This window comes from Rattus norvegicus, chromosome 10, assembly GCF_036323735.1.
Source record: "Rattus norvegicus strain BN/NHsdMcwi chromosome 10, GRCr8, whole genome shotgun sequence".
Classification (NCBI taxonomy): Eukaryota; Metazoa; Chordata; class Mammalia; order Rodentia; family Muridae; genus Rattus; species Rattus norvegicus.
In genome coordinates this window covers 19,681,570-19,709,352 of record NC_086028.1, presented here as the reverse complement: position 1 = coordinate 19,709,352, position 27,783 = coordinate 19,681,570, and the positions used below count along the sequence as shown (strand labels likewise).

At 44.8% G+C, this 27,783-nt stretch overlaps 1 protein-coding gene and 1 long non-coding RNA gene across 8 annotated transcripts in view; one reads left to right on the top strand and one right to left on the bottom strand.

The window, feature by feature from the left end:
• The window catches only part of LOC120095065 (uncharacterized), a 33,084-nt gene extending 28,968 nt beyond the window's left edge, over positions 1-4,116 (bottom strand). For all 3 annotated transcript variants that reach the window (XR_010055313.1, XR_010055312.1, XR_005490114.2), the window contains exon 1: positions 27-4,116. This is a non-coding gene — a long non-coding RNA (uncharacterized LOC120095065). The remainder of the gene's footprint in view (positions 1-26) is intronic.
• Positions 1-27,783, top strand: part of Dock2 (dedicator of cytokinesis 2) — a 417,576-nt gene that overhangs the window by 39,635 nt on the left and 350,158 nt on the right. For all 5 annotated transcript variants that reach the window (XR_010055204.1, NM_001419946.1, XM_039087140.2 and 2 more), the window contains exons 3-9: positions 6,202-6,242; positions 7,250-7,305; positions 8,070-8,166; positions 12,248-12,396; positions 18,369-18,504; positions 20,695-20,849; positions 25,205-25,286. Coding sequence is in view for 4 of the 5 variants with exons in the window: in NM_001419946.1 (NP_001406875.1) it covers positions 6,202-6,242; positions 7,250-7,305; positions 8,070-8,166; positions 12,248-12,396; positions 18,369-18,504; positions 20,695-20,849; positions 25,205-25,286 (716 nt within the window). In the remaining variant the exon portion in view is untranslated. The remainder of the gene's footprint in view (positions 1-6,201; positions 6,243-7,249; positions 7,306-8,069; positions 8,167-12,247; positions 12,397-18,368; positions 18,505-20,694; positions 20,850-25,204; positions 25,287-27,783) is intronic.

Here is a 27,783-nt window from a genome sequence, read left to right as displayed (position 1 = left end):
ACCGTTCTGAGAGCCAGTTTTCTCACCTGGAAACATCTGCAGCTCTTCAGAGCTGTCAGATGCCCTTGTCTGCAGGACTGTGTGGGCCCCAAGGAGCTCTGGGTAGGTGGTGAAGGCTTGAATCTACCACATGTAGAGTGGGGCACACCAGAGCCCACAGCACCTTCTGTTCTAAGGACCCTGTCAAAGGTGATCATGACCCAAACAATAGGGACATTATGAGCTCTTCACAGGGGACCTTTTAAAGTACCACTTTGTCTGGAAGCTTCCTTTGTTCAGCTGTGTGCGGGAAGCAGCTGGGTGTGAAAGGGACTCTATTGTTCGGAAGATGCTGCTCCACTCTGAATGTTGAAACCCAGTTTTCCTGCTTTTAGAATGAGGGTGGGGCTGTCATGTCAATGAGCTTGAGTTCTGTCTCATTTATTCTGTTGTTATGGAAATAAGTTGAAAGGACATCAATAAAAAGAATGAGATTCTAAGTCTTTAGGTTCTGGAAACAAAATAGAAAACATTTTTAACTTGCTGGATTATGATATTAGTTTAATTAATGTCTAAAAGAGGACCGAGTATCTACTAACTTTTTGAATATTTTACTTATGGCAGGCACAGGAAAATAGATATCTCTGAAAACTTCACATAATTTAAATTTGACAAGACAGCTGTGATTATTACTATTCAACACTTCACTTGTAAATGATCATTCAGATAGCAGGACTCAAATCTTCATTCTAAGCCAAGCTTTGACTACACACTCAGTTTTAAATACATACATTTTATATATAGTTGAGGTACACAACATGATGTTATTCTTCCTTCCTTTCTTCCTTCCTTCCTTCCTTCCTTCCTCCTTCTCCTCCTCTTTGATTTTATTTATTTTATGTATGTGAGTACACCATCACTGTCTTCAGTCACACCAGAAGAGGGCATCAGATCTTATAGATGGTTGTGAGCCACCATGTGGTTGCTGGGATTTGAACTCAGGCCCTCTGGAAGAGCAATCAGTGCTCTTAACCCCTGAGCCATCTCTCCAGCCCCTTGTTATTGTTATGTCCACCTGCTGCACATAGTCTTCTTGACTTCTTCAGCTTACGTATGTACTGCTTTGTAACTTCTGACCTGTATTTCACATTTCCTCTATGCCCCCACCCCTTCCACTACCATGGTCTTGTTTTCTAACTCTACATATTAAGCATTCATAGTTCTTTATTTTTGAGATTATAATTTAATTACATTTCTCTCTTCTCTCTACTCATCCCCATATAACTCTTCCCATTCTTCTTCAAACCTGAGGCCTCTTTTCTCACTAAAAGTGTTGCTATTGTATGCATATACATGTATGTGTGCATGTGTATATGTAATGTATGTGTATGTATGTATATATATGTGTGTATATGTAATGTATGTGTGTGTATATATATGTGTGTGTATGTATGTGTGTGTATGTGTATATGTAATGTATGTGTGAATATATATATATATATATGTGTGTGTGTGTGTGTGTGTGTGTGTGTGTGTGTTTATGTGTCTGTGTGTATATGTATATTCCTGAATATAACCTGTATCATTCATATAATGTTTCTGGTGTGTATGTTTTCTGGACTGATCCTTTGGCACTGGCCAATTGGTATACTCTACTCTGGGAAGACCAACCCTCCCACTGGAAGCTTTTCTCGTTGTCTGTATTTCATTGTGTAAGGTGGTGGTCTCTGTGGGCTTGTTCTTGTCCACTTGGGTATGTCCATTGTGTCCTCCTTGTTCAGCTCCCATTTGGGCTGTCATGTTGGTGAGACTTTATGGAGATTTAATTTTTGATGTTACTAGGAGACACCATCTCAGAGCAAACTCCCTGACCCTCTGGCTTTTTCTGTTCTAAGATGCTGAAGGTAGATGAGATCAGACAGTATTTTCTTCTCTGGTATGTGCTTATTTGACTTAGAACACCATCCGGGTTATGTCAGCTGGCAGAGTCTCTTTTTCTTTCAAAGGCCGAGTGGTGTTCTGCTTGGATACCACGATTGATAACCTCCACTTCTTTGTTCAGTCACTGATCAGGGCTTCCTTTGCCTTTTTCTCTCAACTTTTATGAACAGAGCTGCAGACTATTGTGAGCTTGGAAGCACAGTCATCTTTAAGAACTGATGATGTCATTTCCTAAGGGTAGATGCCTACAAGAGAGCTTGTTGGTCGTGTGGAAGTTCTATTTTTAAGTTCTTTAGTAACCTTAGGACTTTTCTTTTCATAGTAGTTGTTTTCATAGAGATGAGTACCAACAGTATACTTCCTACCAACAGTTACTTTGTTTCCTTGTTAACATTCATTTCTTATCTCTTGACTGTTTGCAAGTGTCCTTCTTAGTAATCATGGGGCAGTGTCTTGTGGTTTTGATTTGCTTTACCCTGATGACTAATAATGCCCAGGAACTTTTCATATTCTCCTTGGCCATTTTGTATATTCTCTGCAGAAATGTTCTATGTTTTAAAGAGATTGTTTGCTTTCATACCACTGGATCACACGAGTCCTTTATTATTTTTGGCATTTGCCCCTTATTAGACAAAGAGTTTACAATTATTTTCAGTCTCCAAGTTGCAATCTAATTTTGTTCATTATTTCCTTTACTTTGCAGGAGGGTTTTTAAATCAGAGCCTATACTCTCAACCTCTGATCAAATAGCCCCTATTTGATCTTGATATTGTTAGACATCTCATACAGAGGAAAGTAAAAGTACTCTCAGGAACTTATCGCTCAGATAAATAGTAATATTCTTGCTTCAGATATTTCTTAAAATTACTCAGATGTTAGGTCGGCAGTGGTGGCTTGTGCTTTTCATACCAGCACTTGGGAGGCAGAGGCAGGTGGATCTCTGAGTTTGAGGTCAGTCTGGTCTACAGAGTGAGTTCAGTAACAGCCAAGGCTACAATGAGAAATCCTGTCTCAAAAAAGTAATAAAAAAATCCAACCCTCCCCCCAACTTTCCCAAACCTCAGGTGTGATTGAAACCCACAGGTGATTATTCCCATGGTCCTGTCTTTTCTTTTGTCCACAAGTAAGCCATGGTTATCTTGAAACTGGAATGCTTTCTTCCTTTTCAAATTATATCTTTACTAGATGCATTTCCTCATAATCATGTTGTATATTTGGAGTTATGTGTATGTGTGTCTCTGGATGGGTATGCATACTTGAACTCAAGTGCCCAGAGAAGCCAAGAGATCTCAGCTCCCCTGGAGCCAGAGCTATAGGGTGTTGTGAACCCTTCAACGTGGGTGTGGGAACTGAACTCAGGTCTTCTGCAGGAGCAGTAGGTGCTGTTAATTGCAGAACTGTCTCCTCAGCCTCCATAATGATGTTTTAAAAATAGTTCTTGTGAATAAACCTCTGAGGAGAGCTGCTACTTTTCTCAGAGAAAAAGTATTGAGGCTTAAGTGACATGGCCAAATTTCATACTGCCTAAAAATGGCAGACCGAGGATTCTTTTTCGTGGTTCTGGAATACTTTGAATCTTTCCTCTCTCCCTTTTGTGTATTTCAGGTTACATTTGTGCTGTAGGCAGGGAGTACAATTGGAAGAGCTGGCATTTCACAGTTGTCTGAAAGACTTGTAAGAAATTTTACTTTGCTCATCTTCCCTCAGAGCACGCGACTTAGCCTTTCCAGCTGCTGTAGAGAATGCCGTAGATATCACAAGTTAAGCAGCAGATACAGAATCCTGTTGTAGAGAAGGGAAATCCAAGATCAAGGTGTTGGCAGATGTGGTGTCTGGTGAGGGCTGGGTTCTCCTCCGCACATGGCTTTCTTCTGTCTCTGCATCTAGTGGCAGAGAAGTTTTAAGGGTTCTGGCTTCGAACTGACAGACTTGGACTAAAGTTGCACTTGTGTGATCTTGGCTCAGTGCATCAACTGACTTATGTTTCAACCCCATCAAGGAGATGGGAATAAGAATACTTAGCTCACAGGATTGCTGTGAGTGTGACAAGAGAGGGCAGATAGAGTGTTTCATGATGAAAGCGGCTGGTAGGTAGTCACAATAAGGGTCATTGTGTCACAGTGAGTACAGTAGAATTCAAGAGTCAACTATATAGCTTTAAATTTCAAGCTGTGTGACGGCCAGCAAGTTGCCTATTCTCTGTGCCTCTCTGTTTTCCTTTATAAAACTGAAGTGGTAACAGGATTGTCATAAAGATTCGTCTTTAATTTGGAGTGCTCTGCCACTGAGCTGCATCCCCGGCCCACTAAATTTAAAGTTTGAAAAAGAAACAACAACAACAACAACAACAACAAATCAATGCCTTGAGCAAAGTGTCTGGGGTACAGAAAACACTTGGAAGGATTAAACTCTCTTGTCCATGGTTAATTATCTTCCATCGGAATTGGCAAATACTAAGAGGCAAGGAAAACTAGAAGGTGGTACCTCTTAGAAGATGAACTAGAAGAGCTTCCATCCCAGATGTCCTCAATTGCAAAGTAGCTTGGAGATTTACTCTTGGGGACTTTGATGATGATAAGATGACAAACTATTAGATGCGAGGATTAGCTCTGTCAACCTGACTCAACCTAGAGTCACCGGGGAAGGGAGTCTCTGTGGGTTACCCTGTGGGCATGTCTGTGGGTTTGTTTTAATTAAGTTAGTTGATGCTGGGAGACACACTTCAGTGTGGGCAGCAGCATTCCCAAGGCAGGGGACCTTGAACTGTGAGAGTGGGGAAACAAAGCTGAGAATAAGCAAGCAAGAAGCACGCATGCGTTCACTTCTCTCTGCCCTTGGCTGTGGATATGATGTGACTAGTTTCAACTTCCTACAGTTTTGACTTCCCCTGGAATTGTGAACCAGAATATGCCCCCCCCCCCCGTCCCCATTCTTTTGGTCAAGGTGCTCCTATCACAACAACAGACATGTAGCCAGCACATCACGGGACCACCAAACTCCTTCCTCCAAGATCAGAAGGGGCTGCTTCTTCTACCTCCAAGCATGTCACTAGTTGAGTGACTGGGAAAATCGCTCAATATCTCTGTGTCTTGGGTAGGTACTCAGCCGTACAATGGGATAATGATGCTTTCTGCTCCATATGGTTGTCAAGAAGATGAAAAGGCTTAATGCAGAACAGCTCCTGGAAGGATGCTTTCATTCCAAGCTCCGGATCCTCCCTCCCCAACTTTCCTAATTTCCCTTCTGTTTTCTCTCTGTTCTTTCTCTTCTCTCTCACTTTCTGTCTCTCACGGTAAGGTCTCCAGGGATTACTGCGGCTTCAAAACTTCCCTTAGGGGCTGACCTTCAAGCTGGTCTGGACTGGGAGGGTCACTTTGCATTTCAGTCATTTCGAGGCAGGGGCGGGGCGGGGCGACTTGTGTGGATCTCTGCCGAGAATATATTCTGGCAACAATCTGTCAGCCCAATAATGAGGGTCTGTTAATGAGGCACTTGGCAGGTACTTTTTATTTACAAAGATGACAAATGCCACCACGTGGCTGTGCTCCAATCATTTCAAAGGCCAGTGGGCTCATTACAGCATCTGAACTCTGCTCTCTCTCGCGCTCATTCTGTCAGAGGACTCCGAATCATTTGGATTTCGGCTAATTGCACCCCCCCCTTTTTTTCTTTTTACACAATCCTGTGAGGTGGGGGGTAGGGGGGGGCTTTAAAATTTCTGTCCCTTTATCTGTTCACGAATGCATCTGTGTGATAATGACAAACTTCAGAAAAATCATTTGCAGCTGCTAGAACTGTTCATATTATTTTAAGACAATCGCCCAGGTCCCTGAGCCTTTCCACGCCTAAGACGGGACTTGCAAACATGCGTGGGGTCACAGGCAGCTAAACGAGGAAGGGTCGCCTGGGACTGTAGGTTTGTGACATCTGTCTGCATGACAGATGATGAGGTCTCTCTCCAAAGGCACTTGGGACCATGCACCCAGTGCACCGGAGGCTTTCCCAAGGCACCTTATTTCTCCAGAGGAGGAGATTTACATTAGCATGAGAATGAAACCTGAAGATGTTGCTTCGAGATGACAGCAACCAACACAGCGTGTGTCCTACAGTGAGCTTCTGGCTCTGTCCTGTCCTGTCCTGTCCTGTCTTGTCCAGCAGGTCTAAAACAGTTTGCAAGCATTTCTTTGCTGGGTGAGAATAAACAGCCCAAAGCAGAGCAGAACAAGTTAACAAAAGACGCAGAAAATGTGAAAGACCTTTGCCTTTGTTTTCTCTTTGCAGACTGGTACAGAGGGTACCTCATAAAGCATAAAATGTCACAGGTAAGGGCACTTTGCTTTCATCTGGGATGACACAGGATGTCTTCACCTGGCCCTGATGCCTCTCCTGGGCAATTCTTTCTCTTCATTGGTCTTCAGCACAGCGAGCCCTCCCCACTCCCATAACCCCCACTCCCCACCCTCCCTGCTTCCAGGATCTGTATACTGACTTCCCTTTCCCCATACTTTAAGACTGCTCTGGAACCCTCTTTTCCCCACATCCTTTGCTGACATGCTGTTTGCTTGTGAGTTCCCCTCCCCGGGTCCCCAGGAAATGGTGCACTTTCTGGTTGAAGGCAGCCTCTGCTCCTTCCTTCAACTGTGTGAGCATTTATTTACCTCCTCGTGTGACCTGAGAGGACAGGCCTAGGTGCCCTTCCATAGGACAGAATCACTTTGTCTTGTCATCTCCACTCTACAGTCACTCACTTTGTTTCATTTTCTCAACGGGTGGGCAGCAACGTGGTCACGTACCCCCCCCCCCCCAGCATGCATACTGCTTGACTTCAGGGAGGAATTTCCAAGCAGTTGGTCAGGTTCCCTTATCCTCTGGTACATGGTTTATGAAGCATCTTCCACGATGTTCCGGAGGCCTAGGGAGGAGGGATCCCACATCTCAGACATTCAAGTAAAGCCAATGACTGGCTTCAGGCCCAGGGCTCTCCCAAGTCCCCTTCAGGGACATTGATTCCCTGGAGGTGAGCAGGAAGGAGAGAAGTGAGCTTTGTGTCTCAGCAAATGAGGGGCTCAGGACCTGTACTATTAACCTCTCTTCTTGCCCACGGTGGTACTGAGCTCTCTTTTGGGATCGAGAGTGGAGAACACGAAGACCTGTGCCTGGCACGTGGATTTGCAATCTGTGCCTGCTCCGTCTAACTCTTAGATTAGTTCTTGAAAGTCTGATGGTTTCAAAAGCAGGTAGCTTAGTGGGGGGAAGGAAACTGAGAGGACGAGGAACCCGTTATTTTTCTACGGCTTGTCTTCCATCCTGTTTATTTTGTTTCCCACAGGGCATTTTTCCTACATCCTTTATCCATCTCAAGGAAGTGACAGTGGAGAAGAGAAGGTACTCGGGTGAACCCGGGAGGGTAAAGTGCCTGCCTTGCAAGCATGGCCCAAGTTGAGTTCCTTCAGAGCACATATAAAGAGAGCTGGTCGTAATACTATATACTTGTAATTCCAGTGCTGAGGACTGGGATGACAGCCAAGCTTCTGAGGCTCTCTGGCTGCCTAGATTAGCCTGCTTATCAAGGTCCAGGCTAGTGAAAGAATCTGTCTCAAAACAAAGCTAAAGCCACAAAAAACAAAGGGGGGAGGTTTGCACGCACACGCGCGCGCACACACACACACACACACACACATGTGTTATTTGCCAGGATGATCTCCCCTGGGTCATGGATGCCTTTGTCTACTTAGCTTTGGCCATCTAAGCTGTCAGATGGGCAGATGTTTGGGTCCCAGCTCATTCAGCTGCTGTGTGAGTCTTCTCTCTCTCTCTGAGGAGCTAATCCAAATTGATTCTAGCTGGAATCTGATTCTGAGGGGGGATTAGTCAGTCTGGAGAATCTGACTTCACTAGCAGCTGCTGTTGGAGCTCATTAAAGTAGATTTGACTGGCATAGTGAGTAGAAGGAGCCTCCCCCTCGAAGGAGGACCTTTGCAGTGAAGTCCCATGTATTCTCGTGATGCAGTCTGTGACCGCTACAGTCGGTGAGGGCTCAACGAGGCTTCTCTCTCCATAGCTGCAACTTGCTGCAAAGTTTCTAGAACTTGATCTCTTTTTGCATCGGGATCTCAATTCTGTCTTGCTCTCTCTCCCATCCTAAACAGGAACATAGAAAATATCATCCCTGCAGAGATCCCTCTGGCACAAGAAGTGGCAACGACTCTCTGGGAGTGGGGAAGCATTTGGAAGCAGCTCTATGTGGTGAGATGCAACCTGTTCCCGGGACAGATGAACCTGTAGCTTTCACTCAGGCTTATGTTTGGCATTTAGCCTTCAGGAGAGCTTAGAGAGAGAAGAAGAGAGTACAGACTACAACATACGAGGGCATTGAGACCCAGAAAGGTTACGTGCTTTCTTTCTCTCAAGTCTACATAGCTAGCAGTGACAGCTAAAATCAAAAAGATCATGTGGGAGCCTTGAGTTTTAAAACAGGTGCAAGAGCTGTTGAACTTGAGTTTGCCTGTGATAATCTGTTCAGAACATAAATCCTCCAGGTTCGGTAACCTGCCCCTTTAATAGTCTCAGGGGATCTGATTTGGTGTGCAGCAGACAGTCTGAAATATTCCCTTGTCATATGTTAATTAACTGATGGCTATTGTCTTCAGATCTGTGGAGAAGCTTTGACCCTGAGAGGGGGAAAAAAAAAAGAAAACAAAGACCACATTTTATGTGTTTTCTCTGTTTCAAAGCAAATTTAATTTAAAATCCTCCTTTGATGCGTCAAAGCTCCTAATGAAAACAATTAGCCAAGCAAACCACGAGGCTGAGAGGGAAAATGTCAACCAAGGCTTCCTGCAAGTTTGTTACAGCCCTGTGCACACCCACTGATGTGTGCACGCTGCCCGTGGTCTACCTTCTCTGGTAAATATTGACACCCATGTGGAAATCTTCTAACAGGAGGTAATTAGCACATCCAATTCTGTAAGCTTCCCGAAGGTTGTCAGTAAAATTTAGAGTATGTATTTTTTCCTGCTGTTCATTCTTGTAATGTGGTACTCAAGGCATGATGACTTATAAAGACCCATTCTTGATGGCAGATTTCCAGGGTGGCGCTCAATATCAATATAGCAAGGGACAGAGAAGGTGCATGTGTGTGTTTATCTAATCGCTGTCCCTCACCTTTGATTCAATCACTGGGGCTCCATCCTAGTAAACCGTATCTAATCATCTAATCACTTTCCCAAAACCTACCCTCTAAAAATCACAGTCAGGTTACATTTATTTGACCCTTATTTCCTCCCAATTGGAATAAAAATCTAGCTCATGGAACCTGGGACAAAAATCTAGCACATGAAACCTTGCCGATCACTCAAATCGTATTTACACAGGCAGAGGAGCAAACAGAAGCCCTGTGGCTTGTGCGAGTCCTTGTTCATCTCCACTACTCTCCCTAAAACGTCTTTACGTGTGTCCTGTAGACATCTGGTATTTTCCCCCAAGAAATGGCTCTATAGCAAGTCAACCATGCTGTCTACTCTACAAATGGAAACAGTCAAATGTCAGTGGTTTCATTATTGAGCCTATGACTTTTGCCCTGTCTGCCCAGCTTATATCGGGCACTTAATACCTGAATTTAATGTCCTTTTAGTAAATGCAGATAACTTATATGAAGAATGTTTTAGCATGCCCTGTTATCCCAATATCACATTTCTGATTACTCCAAGCCATGTACATGCGTGACAATTCAATTAGTCACTGATTGCCTGGAAGTTAGCCTTAGACTCCTTAGCCTTGGACTCTCTTCAGATGTAGGTTACAGTCAGGGTCCCTAGGACATTTGCGTCTCTCTTGCAGTTGGCTACAAACTGTGGATGCCTACTGCCTCTCCCCACCTACATGACCCCCTTCTCACTGTAGGTTTCATAATCCGATAAAATTTCCCAGATCTCAGGAGAGTGCTATACATAAGAAGGCAGCTTTAATATAAAGAGTATATAAATGCCGGGTCAGCCTGTTGGAAGAGACAGGTAATGCAGTCATGTCTTTCTCTAGTTGAGCCACCCTCACCAGTTCGTGAATGCCCACCGCCTGGGATGCCCCACCAGCTTGTTGCTCAAGAGTCTTAATTAAAGTTGCATGATTCAGACTCAATGCATTGCATCATCTGCTCTTGGCGAGATGAGGGAGCTCAGAGTGGGCCGGAAAATTCCACCCCCTAATCAATTCTGTGACTATTTTTTTTTCTGGTCATCAGAGCCCATCCTAAAGCTGTCTAGGAATCAGCAAAGTTACAATGTTAACACAAAATCAACAATGGATGGAAGAAGCTCTTTCAAAACCACCAAATGGCATCCCTATTGCTTAGTTATGTGTCTTAAGGGTTTTATGAATGCTGTTCCAGGCGAGAGAAAAAGACCAAATATGTTTTTCATTATAATACACTACTTTATGCTAAGGAAGAGGTGAAAGTGTTTGTCCTAGTTAGAGGATCATTTTCCAAATAAATGCAGTAAAAAACAAGAAGGGCCAAGAGTGTCAGAACACTTGCCTAGGCAGGGGTCCCTGAACCATGTAAAATGGAGACCGTGGGCTGAGTGTTTGTATGCACCCAATGCCCTCTGCTATCCTGCTGTTCACGAGATGTGACCAGCTGCTTCCAGTTCCGTCTACCTTCCTTAGCTTTCCTACCATGATGGACTGTACTTCGAACTATGTGCAGGAATAAATCCTCCCTCCCTCCCTTGAGTTGCTTGTTGTCAGGGTATTTCTTATCCCAGCAACAGGACAAGCAGCCAAGACATCGGAAGAAACCAAAAACCCAGCAATGTTATCAGGTGATTGTTACAGTACCTGTCCAAAAGCTCTGAGCCCTTAACCTTCTTGTTCTTGATCAGAAATGAACTGAGCTGGGGAGGTGGCTCAGCGAGGAAAAATGCTTTCTGGGCAAGCAAGAGGATCCAGGTTTGAATCCTCATACCCTATGTACAAGTCGTATGGGTAGTGTCACCATCTGTGATCCCAGCACTCCTGACAGGAGACAGGAGGCAGAGACAGGAGGATCCCTGGATGCTCCCAGATCAGCCAGCCTGGCATACACAGCTGGAAAGACAGTCAGAGAGTCTGTAGGAGAGGAGCGATGCTGGAGGTTTTCCTCTGTCCTCTACATACATAGCATGGGGCAGACATGTCTATATTCGCATACCCACACATCCGTCAGATAATAGAGAAGTGCACACCATAATACATGTGTAAGAGGGAACTCTGACTTTCTCCTCCTGTTAAACAGGATGGAAAGAAAATGAGGATCACATGGTGGGTTAGGGTAACTTGACATTATATACCTGTCCACATATCCTGTATCCTACAGAAACCATGATTTGGGGAATGATGCCCCAACAATGGCCCCTTCTATGAGAGAGATGGTTCTGACTCCCAGTCTTAAAGGGTTCAAACTCTGTTGCTTTCATTATAGCAGGTGTTGGAAATTCTCCTCAGCCCCACCCTGACCTGAGAGAGATGACTTAAGAGCAGGGACATTCGCTTTGGTTCATGGCTTCAGTCATTGATTCTAGTTCCATGGCATCACAGCAGTAGGGACACAGGGAGGAGAAGAGCTGTCTACATATGATGGACAGGAAGCAGAGGGTGGGGCACGGGGCCAGAGACTTGATATACCCTCCAGTGATCCACCTTCCAGAGATGAGCCATTGGCGAGGAAGGCTTCAATATATGGCATTCCATAGTCAAGCCTTAACACCTTTCCTGCATACAAGTTGGAAAGTTTTCTTTCTCTGTGTCTTTAGTTATTTTATTTATTTACCAAAGGAAGGAAATATTTGCAAAATGGACTGGCTTTTTTGAGTATCAGCTTTTGGCAGTTGGGTTTTTTTTTTTAATTTTTATTTTATGTGTATGACCATTTTTTCTCTATATGTATGTCTGTGTACTACATGTACATCTACTCCTGCAGAGGCCAGAAGAGGGGGTCAGACCCCCTGAAACTGGAGATACAGATGGTTAGGAGCCACCATGTGGGTGCTGGGAATAGAACCTGGGTTCTCTAGAAGACCAGCACGTGTTGTTAATAATTGCTGAGTCCTAGTTCCAGCCCTGGCTGTTAGATTTTCTTTTTTCAACCAAGAAGTGATTGAGAATATGTCTGCTTTGGGGAAATGCCAGTGGCCCAAGGGGAAGAACTCTATTGGCAGTTGAGTACCAATTCTGTCCCTTCACAACTGGGCAAAGCTGGGAGAGAGGTCAGATTGCCCTCGCCTAACAGTGGCTTAGCTTGCCAAATACCTTTGGTGTGGGTAAGGCATTCACTGTTGCTTCCTTCTCGTAGGCCAGCAAAAAGGAACGCTTCCTCCAAGTGCAGTCCATGATGTACGACCTGATGGAATGGCGCTCCCAGCTCCTCTCGGGAACACTACCCAAGGATGAGTTGAAGGAACTGAAGCAGAAAGTCACATCTAAGATCGACTTTGGCAACAAGTACCTCATGCCTCTGAAAATCAACTTCCCTCCCCGAGCCCCTCCTTCTTCCTTTTCTCTCTTGGAGAAGCCTGCTTTCACTTTCAGACTCTGAAGTTTGCCACTTTCTATTTGGGAGAAGACTGTTGCCTTAGCCCTGCCTGTGTGTCTTTGTTGTCACACCCTGGGGCCCAGGGACACACAAGCAGAGTGGAGGCTTGCTTAGGCACTGGTTGGTTATTCCTGGATGCTGCATAGATTTAGGACACTATTTAACCTACTTCCGGGGGACAGGGAAGCACAGACATGCTCATTTGCTTTCACTTTGTTGCTTCTTCACCACTGCATTGACAAAGTTCCCCTTTAAGTCCTGGTAGGAGGTTTAGTGTCCCTTCCCCCATTCAAAGTTCTCCAAGCCACTTGCCTCCAGCTACTCACATAGTTACAAAAATGTTTACCAAATGGAAAGAGAAGCAAGACCGATTGCGATTTGATTTGAATGCTCTGGCGTTAGGAAACGAAACAAATTGTGGAGGCAAGCTACTAACAGTAACAGTGTTAGAACTCACACTGGATTGGAGCTTATTAAGCACCAGGCTTTGTGCTGAGTTTCTCACAGGCATTGTTTCATTTAATTCTTTTAATAACTCTGTAGGATGTGTAGTTTTATTATCCCCCCCATTTTATTCTTCACTTTAGATGAGGGAAGCGAGGCTCTTAAAGACATGAGGCTCCAGAGTTAAGAGCGCTCATTACTCTGGTACAGGATGTTAGTTCAGTTCCCAGCACGTGTGGTGACTCACAACTACTTCGAACTCCAGCTCTGGGGGATCCAATCCTCTCTTCTGGACTCTGAGGGAATCTGCGCTTACACATGTGGGCACCCACACAATTAAAAATAAAATAAGTCTTTTTTTTTAAGGAGTGAAGTTAATTGTACAGAGTTATTTAGCTAGTAAATAGCACCCGCAGGATATAGACTTAGGATGTATCAGAAAACTATAAAGCCCTCCCCCTTTCGGTTTTTTGAATGTCCTGTGTATATGTTCACTTATTCCAACATAAATGTGTGAAGCAATTATAATTGGATTGATTTTCTATTAGGTGTGGGTGCTGTAAAAATACAACTGCTTATCCTTTATAGCTACCAGGGGCTGCCATCCAGTCCAGTTAGGAGTATTTTAGGAGTGAACACTTGTCTATTGTCATGAGTTTAGTAGCGTAGGAAGCAAGAAGCAAGAATACTGTTCACAGATTTGGAGAGGGAAGCTAGGGGAAGCTCTGTGGAGGAGGTGGTCCCCGGGCTTTGGAGGATAAAGGATTTTTAAGTGAAAAGTGAGGGCCAGGGTGGAGAGGCCACAGCGTGTTTTGAGATTGCAGAGAAGGGAGCTGAACCCTGAGCCTGAGGGGAACCCTCTAGAGAATAGGATGAGGTTACTTGGTGGTCAGGCTCTCCCGTCTTCATCATGCTCACCAGAATGGGGCTCCAGTACAGTGAGCCAGAGTCCACCTGCTTTCCATCCCAGAAGCTCATCCTGTGCTGGACTCCCGATAGCATCCTGGAAGCATTCCCAAATCTGTTTCCATGGAGTGTTGTCCCGCATTGATAGGTTGCCATATGGCTGCTTCTAACGTGGCTGGGCTGCTGTCTTCAGGTGAGCACCAGGCATGCGAGAATTGGAGAATTTTCTGCCTTGCAGAATAATCTTCAGATGCTATTTCCTCAGTAGGTCTCCTGAGAAGGTCTAGGGTGGTAGAAAGGGCTGTCACTTGCAGTAAGGCCTCCTCATTATGCTTTACTGACCACTTTGCTATGGTAGGTGTTTCTGCAGCCCCTGAGCACCTGGGATAGCCATCATCCTCTCTGACCTGTCTTTCCTTACATCCAGAGCCCCTCTGAAACCTTGACCATGAGTCATCTCTCTGACTCTGCACTGGGAGAGCTCTCCCACAGTGGCTACTCCATTGAATGAAGGGGGGTGACAATGGGAGAAAGAAGAGTTCACCCTAAATTAGACTCCCCTCTGTAACAGCCTCTAGCCAGGCCCAGTGTCTGCCACTTCAGCCACTCTCACCATCCCATCAAGAGATGTCCCACCATGGGAAACATGGCCTTAAGCTAAGGGGTTCTTTGCTTCTTGCTACCGCTGGAAGTGCTTGGCTGTTCACTATTGCAGGAGCATCCTGGGCTCATGGCTCTTGTGTAGGAGAGATGGCTTCCTTGCATCCAGGAGGCCAGTATCCAGGCAGAACTTCAAGGCTGCCAAAAGAACACTAGAGCAGGCGGAACAGTGACTCTTGGGAATGTGTTAAGAGTTTCTCCATCCTGTTGTTCATATATCAGACTGCCATTGTACATGGGGTAGTGTCTTTGCATACAGAGATATGCAATGTATGGTACAGCCTCCATGCAAAACAGAAATACACAATAGGAAGTAGGCACAGAGCACTGAGGTAACTCTGGGTGCTCTCTCTATAAGGCACATTTGAATCCCTTTCTGCAGCTCAGCTCAGCAGTACAGAGTTTATAAGATAGGTCACCATTTCTCCGATGAGGAAACTGAGGCTCAAGGAGTGATTTAGACACTGACTCCAGAGGCAGCAGAGCCAGAGAATACAGTTCCAGAGTCTAAGTGACTAAATACTGTGTTCTTCTGTCTCGGAGAGTCTGTACAGCACAGTGAGGGAGGCAGGGAAGCAAAGAGACACTTTGGTAAGAAGCCATACCTCTCAAGAGAGGAGAAAGAATAGACGGGGCCTTGAAGAGGTAAAGTGGATGCCAACTGCTCTGACTAACAAGGCCTGCAGGAGTTCCCGGATGTTCTGGTTTTCTCTCTGTTGTTGTAATAAAACACTCTGACTGAAAGCAACTTGGAAAGGGGATGAATTTATGTGGCTTACACTTCCAGGGCACAGTCTGTCATTGTGAGATGCTAAGACGCAAACAGGAGCTCGAGGCAGTGATCCTAGAGGAATTCTGCTTTCTGGCTCACTCACTCGTAGGCTCCTGCTTAGCTGGTGCTCTTATGCAGTGCAGAACCACCTGTCTGGGAAGGGTGCTGCCCACCGTGGGCTGTAGCTTCCCACATCAAATAGTAATCAAGACAGTTCCCCGCTGGCATGCACGTAGGCCAGTCGTTCTCAACTTTCCTAATGTTGCTACCGTTTAAAACAGCTCCTCATGTTGTGGTGACTCCCCCTTTCCCCCAACCATAAAATTATTTCGTTGCTACCTCATAACTGTGAGTTTGCTAGTGTTGTGAGTAACAATGTAAATATCTGATATATAACCCCCGTGGGGGGGTTCCCACCACATTTTGAGAACGACTGGCCTAGGCCAACCTGTTCTAGGAAGTTCCTCAACTGATGATTCCAGGTCGTCAAGTTGACAATTAAAGCTGACTAGGTAACTAGGTGAAGGGTTACAATGGTTAATTCTGACCATCAATGTGACTGGATTACTAAATGGCTAGGGGATTAATAATACACTAGTCTAGGTCTGTGTGGGAGGGTGTTACCAGGGATCTTGAAGGATCTTGAGGGCTCTGCCTATTTAAATTTCTTGATGGATTCCTAGTATGATGGCATTATTAGAGGGTGATGAGGACAAAGAGGTCTCTAGGGGATGTGTCCTTAGGAACCACATCTTACTCTGGCCCCTGTCTGGATCCTCCTTTCTCTCCTTCATGGCCACCATGCTGTGGACTGCACTGCCCCACCATCATGTCTCCAACATGATGCAGTGACCTTTAAACTGGCGAGCCTAAGCAATTCCTTCCTCTCTTAAAGCTGGTTCCCCAAAGTATTTGGCCACCAAGAGATGAGTGCTAGGAGGAAGCCTTGAGTACCCTGTGGAAAAGCTTGCCTTTGTTTGGAGTCTGATAGTGAGTTTCGCCAAATCCGATTCTGCTTTCCTTCATTCCCCATCTTTTAGAAATGTTTTCGGGGTGTGGAGTTTCCTGCCTTACCCCTTCTCAGATCTGTAGCCCCACTTTCTTGACCCCAAAGAGCAAAGGGGCTCCCTTCTGAGGAGAACACATCAAAACATTTCAGTCCCCCACAATGAATAACGCTGGTTCAGCAGAGCAGTATCCACTTGAAAGATAGCCTCACCTGCTCCCAGGTTCCAAGAGAGAACAGTGGACAAGCTCTTCAATAGCCAAGCCACGAGGAATCATCAAATGACTTCTCAAAGTCCCAAGACAGCTGGACCTGGGAGGATGTTTTATTCATTCATTTCAGAACTGAATCCACTTTGATCAATTTTGAGGGGAAGAGCTAGAGAGATCTCTCGGCTAAATTATGTATCAGCTCCGTTCCATCTTTCCTGAGGTCACGTAGGCCTCCCCTCAGCATTAGCTGAGTTCCTTTATCCCCCTTGGCATCACTATCTGGGCAGCATGGCCATGCAAGGACATGAGCCATATCTAGCTGGAAGTTAATTTCGTAATGAATGTCGGCTAACGGGCGGTCTTTGGCTCTTTGGTTTGTACTTGGATGAGATACGAGACGCGTTTCTAAATTTGCTTCTTAAGTAAGAATGCAGACGCAACCTCCTTCATTTGCCCTTGATGTCCCTTCTAAAGACTGGTCCTTCATCATGGGGCCCAGCACGATGACTGTTAGCCCTCTCCGAACTTCCAGCTCTCCTCCCCTTCCTTCTAAACATGGATGATTGACACTTGAGCTAGCATCAAGTGCTAGAGAAGCTTCGAGTTACAACCTGTCAGCCTGCCCCTCCTCCCAGCTCACCTCATACAGTGCTCCTAAGAGCGGGAAAACTTACAGTAGGGGTTCAGAGTAAAGGCAGGGGTGCTGTGGTAGCTTATATTAATACAGTGGTTTTGAAAAATTAACTGACTCCCTCTTCTTAGTCTCTTTTAACTCTGTAAAATAGGAAAAGCAGTAAAATCTGTCAGGGCTGCTGTTGCTGCTGGTGGTGGTGGTGGCGAGTGTGTGACCAGCTGTAAAGTAGTTAATGCTTGTGAGTTTCCTGTCAGTGCGTGGTGAGTGCTGTTGGTATCTTTGATAACAAGCAGAATGACAGACGCCGTTGACACAGATCAATACCAAAGAAGCAAAAAGCCCGTGGCCTGGAAGCCAGGCAGCTGAAGAGAAGCAGTGAGCAGCGATCAATATATCTCAGATAGTTTTACCCCGACGACCATTCTCACATGTTTATTGAATAAATATATGGATTCCTCTGTGTGTGTGCATGTGCAGTGAAACATTACACAAACTGAGACACTGCACAGGCCTCCTTTGACTACTCCATGTCTTCCAGCCCCGGGCCCTCTGCCTTTCTCATGGGTAACCCATGCCTGTGGTTTGCTCCTTTTTGGCATTTAGATCTTTGTATATGGCTCTTCCTACACATGCAACCCGAAAACACACATGGCTAGGTTTGTTACCTTGCGTTGTGTGCTTTGATTTATTTCACGTAAAATACACTGTTTTCCCGTATTTTATTTTGTTCGTGGAGGTATTTTTACTAAACATGCCAAATGCCCTATCTCTCTGCGTGCATGTTTCATGCGTGTAGCTGCACATGTGTGTGGATGGCGTCATTTACACGGAGGCCCTGTAGTATTGTTCTGGCTCCATCCATGGGCTCTGGTTTGTTTTACACAGGGTCTTTTACTGGTCGGGAACTCAACAAGTTGACTAGGCTGACCAGCCAGGGAACTCTAGAGATTTGCCTGTTACTCAAGCATAAGAATTGCAAGCATCTGTCACCATGCCTACTTTTGTTATGTGCGTTCAGAGAATCTAAGTCAGGTCCTCTTGCTTGCAAAGCTAACATTTTCCCAACTGGGTCATCTTTCCAGCCCCCAAACGATGCACTTTTAAACTCCGCTACCCATTGATCAGTTTCCATTATTGATCAGTCTACTTAGCCATTTCTGTTTTAGTAGAGCTTTTTTAGTCAACCCTTCGCTGTGGACACCACCCTAAAGGCCTCTCCAATGTCACCTCTGGCTTTTGCCTTACAGAATCCTTGAGCTGGATCTCATTGTCCGAGATGAAGACGGAAACATATTGGACCCTGATAATACCAGCGTCATCAGCTTGTTTCATGCTCACGAGGAAGCAACTCACAAAATCACGGAGCGCATCAAAGAAGAAACGGTGAGCTTTGTTCAGTAGCCTTTGGCCAAGCAAAGTTGGCATTGTGCACATCATAAACCTAAAATAATAGGCTACCGCACCGTTATTCAAGGGGCCATCTGGCCTACTACTGAGATGATTGGTAACAATGCAAGCTTTGTTATATCTCTGTATGTAGGTCTGTAAGTCATTCGGCATGCATCCCACAGGTAGTTAAATGCCAGGCAAATTTCCCCCATCTCCTGGAGCATTTAGATTCTAGAGTAAAGGAGAGCGGAAAGGTAGCAAAGATGTAAATTAATTTAATTAAAAATTAACTGCAGCTGGTGATAAAGGCAATCAAGTAGGCACTGAATTAGGAGATGCTTTAAGAGTCAGAGAAAGTCTTTTGGAGGAGTAAAAGAACATGCAAGCCATCAGTACTGGGAGGCTGTGGTGGTCAGTGCTCCGGGCAGAGGGAACAGCAAGTGCGAAGGCCTTCAGGTAAGGCCAAGGTCTGAAGAAGTCCAGTGTGGGTAGGGCATGGTGAGCTGTGGGGGAATGGCTGGGTTTGCAGAGATAGGCAGGAGAGGCTGTCCAGAGTCAGTTCCTCTAGAGCAGCCTAGAGGAATTGTGGGAAAACACTTGGATGTCAGCCAGTTTCAGTAGCCAACCAAAGACTTCAAGGGAGGCTAAATCTGATTTATATTTTAAAATGGTCACTTTTAGCTGCCATGTGTCGTTTTTATTATTTCAAACTTTATTTTCTTTTTAAAAATGTGCAAATAAAAGCATCACGCACTGAAATCAATTATTTTTGAGTAAGTACCAAAAAAAAAAAAATAGATTTGAGAGTGAAAATGGAATCTGCTGCGACGTTTCAGGGCCTCAGAATGGCCGCCCTAACTGTGTAGTTCAATAAGAAGTATGGACTTGGGATCTGGTTAATTGCTGAGCATTTTTGGAAAGCAATTACATTTTTAGACTTACGGTGGTACTGCTTTCGTGTAATAAAAAATGCTGCTCTAAGCTCCACGTGTGCGGATGTTAGTAATACATGGCTGTGTACATTCCACTCACAATTAGCGTATTGACGTTGCCACCGTACAAACTTCTCCACGCACCTTCCTCATCCCTAAGCCCAACAACCTCTAATTGCATTCTCTTGCTAGTTCTGGTTCTTTTAGAGCTTCTGAGTAGAATATCCACTTCTCGATCTTGACATTTTTGACTTAGGAGTTCTGGGAGTTCTTTTCCATGCCGAGGCAGAATATTGCTGACCTCATGTTGATGTGCTTCTTACTGGCCAGACCGATGGCCTGCATCACTTCCCTGGCTGATCGTAGGCTGTTTGGGTAGTTTCCAGTGTGAACTGGCATGACGCTGCTAAGAGCATTGTCTTAGGGTTTCTATGGCTGGGTTAAAACACCACGACCAGGGCTGGGGATTTAGCTCAGTGGTAGAGCGCTTGCCTAGCAAGCGCAAGGCCCTGGGTTCGGTCCCCAGCTCCGAAAAAAAGAAAAGAGAAAAAAAAAAAAAAAACAAAAAACACCACGACCAGAAGACACTTGAGGAGGAGAGGATTTATTTCATCTTACAATTCACACGACACGAGCCATCTCTGAGGGAACTCAGGGCTGGAATTCAAGGTGGGAACAGAAGCAGAAACCATGGAAGAATGCTGCATACTGACTTGTTCCTCATAGCTTCCTCAGCCTCCTTTCTTATATAACTTCGGACCGGCTGCCCAGGGGTGCCATTGTCCACAGTGGTCTATGCCATCTTCTCTCAGCAATCAGGAAAATTCTCAACAGACTTACTGATCAGTCAGTCATAGGAAGTCATTTTTCCCAGCTGAGGGTCTTTCTTTACAAACGATTCTAGCTTATGTCAAGTTGATATGATTAAAACTAATTTAAAAAATGCAAGCACTTATGAATAGATTCTCTTTAGTGCTTTTTTTTTTTTTTTTTTTTTTTTTTTTTTGCTGCTAGCTTCATGGGGAATTGTGGGTCAGTGGTGAGATCTCCAAGGATAGGAAGACCAAAGCGGGGTCAAAGAGAAAAGCCTCAGACCGCAGAAGCTTGTCATGGTCGAGGTGGTTGGATGCTCAAAGATTCAGGCTTACAGAGGGAGGGGCTCCTCAGGACCCAGAGAGCTTTTCTGTTGTTTTAAGTGGCACTAGGATAACATGTTATGTCCTCCCCTTTTCTTTCTCTTTCTACCCTTCAGTGCAAAGACCAGCCAGATTATGGGATTTATTCGCGAATCTCCTCATCCCCCACCCACAGCCTCTACGTCTTTGTGAGAAACTTTGTGTGCCGAATTGGGGAGGATGCTGAACTCTTCATGTCTCTCTATGACCCCCACAAGCAAATGGTCATAAGGTCAGTGTGTTCAGTGTATCCAGACCTCTCTGCCTGTGCGAAGTCAGAGTTGGGAGTCCACAGAGGATCGTTTCTTCCCATCATTCTTTGTGGAGTAATTCCTACTGGAAGAGAAACAAAACCTCTATGACGGTGTAGGAAGAACCCCTTTGGAGGCTGTGGGAGTTGGATGGAAGTGTTATTTGACACTAGATTTGTTTTCTCGGCGGATCTATGGTTATGATACTGTGTTTCAGTTACCGAAAATTATGAGATTTAGACAAACAGCAATTTGTAGACTAAAAATGCCTGCCGTTAAAATGGTAGCTGAGGAGTGAATGGTGAAGTGTCTCGGGCCTCTGTAAAAGCTCACATCCTTGTTCTGATGTTTGACTTTCCTCAACTCTAACTAGTTGCTAAACATTGGTACTCCCCAGTCTCCTGTTTGAAAACCATAAGCATTGGTCTCTCTGGCCATTATTTTTCAGACTTCTGTGAGAAAAAAAACACGTGTTAACATGGGCCCAGCATACCAATAGGCTATCATCATGGCTCCTTTACATTGACTGCTCTTGGGAACAGAATAAGCAATAATAATAATAATAATAATAATAATAATAATAATAATAATAATAATCTCCTGGATGCCTCAGCTCAAGGATGGGAAATGTCTTTGGGAATCCTGAAAAATGTTGACAGCCCCCAGATTGATCCCCCTCACCTGTGCTTGTGGCTCAGCCAATCCTTGCCCTTAGCTGATTCTCATCTGACTCTATGTAGTGGCGTTTTGGAGCACCAAGTCCCCATTTGTCACGGAGTTGGATGATGATCTTTTGGTGTTTATGGGGAAAATGGCATTTTCTCTAGTTCGCTGTTAGGGTGGTTAGATGAAGTGACTAGCCGCTTAGTGAATACTGGCTTTAGTAAAGGGTGGTTCACTGGGGGACAGTCATAAGTGGTAGGACTCAGCTCGGAAGACTGCATGTAGGTCTGTATCTGATCTCATTTGATCCTAGCATGATATTTAGGAGAGAAGGGGGAACTAGGAAAGGTCAGGAAACTTGCCCTTTCCCAAAGTCATACATGTTTACAAGGGACAGAGCTGAAGTTTATACCCATGTCCACTTAACTTTGAAGATAAATGACTTCCCATGTAATTTCGCCACCCAGGTATGAGTTGTATCACATGTCTTGTATGATCACCACCAGAGTTTCAGCATGGTTAGTATGGAAAGATAGACTTTATTGAACACCCAAGTCCCTGCCACTCACCTGGCTCAGTCTTAGTGGATATGATACTAAAAACTAGATACTGGGTCACATCCACTAGATACTAGAAAGATAATAGTTCCTGCTTCTGTAGGCCCTTTTACCCATGTGTCATAGGCGACTTCTTGTGTCCTAACCATTGCACTACAGGCACCTGTGATAAAGGTCATGATAGCACCATTAGGGACCCAGTGTTCCATAGAAAGATGACAAGTTGGGTCTGCATTGGTGAGGGTACCTTTCCCCCTCCCCCCTGGTTCATTCACCGATGGATGCCCTCAGTCAGCTTCGTGGAGGGAGGTAGTAGATCCTTGAGATGGCCACTTTGCTCCCTGATGTACCACCCTGGATGATCTACTCGATGGGACATGTCTGATTGGTCCCCTTGCCAGGGACACAGGGCAGCACTTGGGGGAGGAGAAGGGAGGGAAAATGTAACAAGATCATGAAAGTACCAAACAGGAGAAAACAAGAAGAGAGCTGGGGAAGTAGCCAAGAGACCTGGGACCTTCCCTGTGTCAGTCTGATTCAGACGCTCTTTCTCTCAAGATGAAATCCTCTCTACTCCTGCCCAGTCTAGCCACTGCTAACCTACCATCCCAACCAGATGTTAAGGCATTCTCTGTGGGTGGGGTTCCGATGGGAACTGGAGACAACTGGAATAGATCTTTCCAGGTCAGGACCATTTGGTGGCCAGGTTCCCAGGATCTCCAAAGAGATTTGGCTTGGAAATTAAAATCCTATCTTTTTGTAGGACAAAGATGCTGCAGCCCAGGCAGGAGGCCAGGACTGAGCTTACGTCCCAGGGAGTCCAAGAGGATGGGTCAATCCTTCCTTTCTTTTACCCGTGTTGATGGTTCAAGCCTTCAGATCCTATCATCGGGTCTCCTCGGGCAAGGATGGATGGGAACAGCTCAGCCCTCTAAATTGCTTTTCTTCTTTATGATTACATTTCTCTTAGAAGGAAATTGCTGGCGCCTGCTGTTTAGGAGAAGTAGTCTGGTCATAAAGGGGATTGTACCATGTGATGAAAAGTGCTGGACAGAACCCAGGCACATCAACAAGAGCAGCCCATAAATAACCAAGGGGGAATCATCTAAAGATGTCTGGCAGAGCCTTCTTGCTATCAATAGCAAGTGTCTCCTTGATAGCAAGTTTGTTATCCATCTCACGGAAAGTTTTTAGCTTTTTGCAAAAAAATGAAAAAGGTCTTCTGTACATTTAATTTGATTGCTTTTTGACTGTAAGTGGATTGAAGGCTGGGCTCCACCTGCTCTAGGTCCCAGGCCCTTCTTTAGTTTTGATCCTGCTGCTCTCTTTAACCTGCCCTATGACTATGGCTGGGTGGAGCAGGTTTGTCATCTCAGCTATTTTAGAGATTGAGGCAAGAGGATTGTGAGTTCAAGGCCACCCATGGAAACTTAGCAAGACCTGTTCCAAAATCAACAACAATAGCAGCAACAACAACAACAACACAACAACATCAACAACAACAGCAACAATGACAGCAACAACTCCCAGTAGTCAAGCACTTACCTAGCATGTACAAGGCCCTGGCTTCAATTCTTACGGTTTTTTAAAAAAGCAGGTAAAAACAGTAAACTGACAATAAAACTCCAGATAAATAAGGAAATACCATTCTGAGTGTAGGAAGGGGGAAGAGAGAGAGAGAGAGAGAGAGAGAGAGAGAGAGAGAGAGTGTCTAAGGAAGGCAGTCCTTTTTTATTGGTGAATTATTTTATGCTGACTCCTGGAATTGAATTTGGTTGTATTGTTATTTTATATTTTATTAATTCAAATTAAGGGCATCTATTTGGCATCAACTGTTATGTTTCTGGATAGCATATGACATCTAATGACTCATAGTCCAGCATTGGCAGTGGACCTCTTGGTTTTCTTGGCCTGGGTGTACCAGTTATATACCCAGGGTGTATATAGTTGTCAGTAGAGGTCAGATGGCAAATGGTGACATTTGAGTCTTGGGGGATTCTCTGAGTGACAGGTTGCCACCATCCCCTCAGATAACTCTTCATTGAATTTCCATTACTTTAGAATTCTTTTAGAAGTTTATTTTATTTTATGTGTACCTCTGTGTCTATTTGTATGCACACCATGTTTGAGAAGATGCCTACAGAGACCAGATGGGGATGTCAGCCACCGTAGAATTGGAGTTACAGGCCATTGTGAGATGTTCTATGTAGGTGCTAAGAATCAAACCCAGGTCCTTTGCAAGAACCCCAAATGCTCTTAACCTCTGACCTATCTCTCAATCCCTTCCATTAGTTTTAAGATAGAATCAAAAATCCCCAAATGGCCCACACAGCCCATTTGCTCTGGGTCTCCTTTTCATTTATCCTCTTACCATTTAACTCTTTGTGCTCCTTCTTAGATTCCTTCCATGACTTTGCATACATCTTTACGTCACTGGTAACCTTTCCTGATCCATATTCAACTTGATTATGTGTTTTTTTTTCCCTTAGCAAGAATGTCTCTGATGGCCTACACTAGGGTAGGACTTTCCAATGCATTTTTACAGCATCTTGAATGTTTCATCTACAGAACACTTGCATATCATTATTATGTAGTTGTCAAATAGCATTAGAATAGTTTATTCAAATTGTATCAAAAGTCAAAACTGTAGGGTCCATCATAGTAAGATACTCTATTAGGAGAAACAGGTACATACTCAAAGGATAACTTCAAGAATCTAAATTCTGATGCAGTCTCAGAAGGAGAGCAGGCTGGATAGGGAGGTGTGTTCTTGGCATTCTGCATTGCCTGCTAAAATCCTTTCCTTTCTCATTTCTGACTTTCTCAATAACCTCTACAGAGTATGCATCTGCTCGGCAAAAATATGAGGCAGCTGTGCCAGAATGTCCCTAGCAGTTGGGGAGGGAAGGTGTGCATGGGTACACATATGTTCATAATCCTTTCCCCCACTTAATGTCTGTCTCCCAACATAACTTATCTTTCTGAGGGAAGGAACCTATTTAACCACACCACTCTGTCTCCAGTAGCCACTCTAGTGCTGAGAACATAGCTAATGCTCATACACGTCTTTGAGCGGATGCTCCACCCATAACAGGCTGCTATTCTTCCTCCCACAGTGAGAACTATCTGGTGCGATGGGGCAGCAAAGGATTCCCAAAGGAAATCGAGATGCTCAATAACCTGAAGGTCGTCTTCACGGTGAGTGTGCACTCTCTGACCTCTGCGCTCTACACGCTCGATGATCTGGCCTTGGGAAGCTTGGGAAGGAGGCTCGCTGCGCATTGATCAGGATGGAGCTTGGGCTCTGTGCAGAGCTGTGATCCAGGGATTCATTGCTCATAGAAGCATTGTGTGCCCTGAGGATGCTGTTGGGGATATGGGCCGTCTCCTTTGTTCTTCCCCCTCTTTATCTGTTTCTGACTCCTGTATACATGGACAGCCTTGTACTGTGTCAGCAAGTGGACCTCTCTGAGCAACAATGCCTAGTCAAACCCGGGCACAGAAGATGCTATTTTATTATTAGTTAATTCACAGTGAAAAAGTAGGACCTTTGTACAACATAGGTTGCCTTACTCAGTTGGACATTTTGAATATAAAATCAAGCTGTAGGTAACTAAAGATCTGACAGATCCTTAGGACCATCCTTCCAAATATCAATCCTTATTAGCATGACTTATACAGAGAAGGCTAAACTCAATTGTTTTTTGGGTGATTTGTTTCAGAGATTGAACTTGACCCTTTAGGTCTGAGTAAGGGATACAGTGAACAGAATGGGATAAGGGTTAGAGTTTCTAGCAGGGAACCCTCCCTTGTCCTTTCTTCTTTAAGGATCCTGGCGTTGTCTGCAAGCTCCTTTGGGGAGAAGACTGTGTGGTTTTGTGCTCCATTGCCTGCATTAGAGAGGGAAATTATGGAGGAGGAGCGGGGATGGGTTTTGGCATTGACCAAACTGACAAGTTGGATCCAGAAGTGACCGACATGCTAGATTAACCTACCTTGCTCTACAGTAATTTTCCTGTTATAGCCCATTAAGTGCAGTGTCTTACGTTACATCATGATTAGATTGGGGTATAGTTGATTTATTTTGTTTGTTATTCCCCCCCCCCAAAAAAAAAGTAGGCCGGAGGCATGGAATGGGATCATAGGTCCTAATTGCTAGGGCAGAGTTTTCTTGGCACATACAGATGTGCGTTAGCCTTTTTCTCTATTGCTAGTTAGAAGGAGGAGCCTATCTATTTGCTTGACAAATAGGAGAGTCCCACAGGGCTTCCTGATTAAACCAAGAGACAGATGTTTCATGAGACGGGGGAGGACAGGGAATCAATCAGAGCTGCTTTGTGCAGGGGACCAATCCATGATCCGAGCGTGAAGGAAAGGACATGGGTATTCGTGAGAACGGGATCCTGGCTTCACAACACGGTGCCACACCTCTGCTTTGCAGAACAAGCGAACTGGAGACCTTCCCTTGAGCAGCTGGACAGAACAGTGCTCCCCTCTGTTGAGATGATTGACATCTCCATTTGGGAACATGGAAGGTCATGGCGTTCTTGTGGTTTGCACGGATTCAAGAGCCAGGATAGAGCAGCGGACAAGCTGATGCGGCCCCTGCTTTCAGATTCAGTAGTGTGGGACCTGAAATATTAATTGGTTATTATTAATAACTAATATAAAATTATTTTTATTGATTTTATTTTAAAACTTATACTTTGGACTTAAAATTCTAACATGGGGGATGGAGGAAGCTAAACAATAAAACTTAAAATAAACACCACCTGCTATAGTAACCAGGTGCATTACCATGGCTTTCAATTCCCAACGCTCTTTCCTGCAACTTCAGACGGCAGGGAAGTAGAATTTTTTATAATTAATTAATTAATTAATAAACAAATAATAATAAACAGTAACTATGTCAAAGAGCAGTCCAAACAACACAGGTAATTAAAACAGGGTGACATGATGTCGTATGACTGCAGGCTACTTTCAACTGGGTGTCATGGTGATGCTTGCTCAAGCGGGACATGAGCTCTGACTTGGCAGCTGGGGCGCTCCGGGCATTCTTTCTCTGCCCTCTGGATGCTTGATTTCTCTGGCCTTCTCTTCAGGGGCAGGATTGTGGCTCCCTGGGCCTGAGAAGCTGGCATATGGATCTGGCTGATTGCTGATATCACCTCCATCAGCTTCCTACATATTTACTTCCACGGCCCACAGTGGGAAAACAGGACAGACCACGAGGCCTCCTATGCTTTAGCCCAGTCTGAAGCTGCAGGGAAGAAGGGTGGGAGATAAAAGGCACACTAATGCACCTGGCTGTTACAGTTCTGCTTCCGCCTAAATGGTAGAATTTTGGAAGGCCGAAGTAGAAGTGACTGGGAATGGGAACAGCCATGGCCTAGAATCTCAGTAAGGATTGCTGGTTTACGCACCTTCCCAAGCATTCTCCCTGAGCTGTGGAGTGTATTCAGGCAGTTTTCTGTGGGAATAGAATATTCAGATTTTCTAGGACCCAGGGTGGGGTCCACCCAAGCAATTCTTGAAGGACAGTGTTTTCCTTTGAGGACAAGTGACATGTTTCCTTTGGGTGTGGGGAGAGGGGATGAGACCTCAGAGCTTTATAAGCATACCAGTGTATTAGTTTGCTAGAGCTGCTATAACAAAGCTTCACAGACTGGCTGACTTAACAGACATTTATTATCTC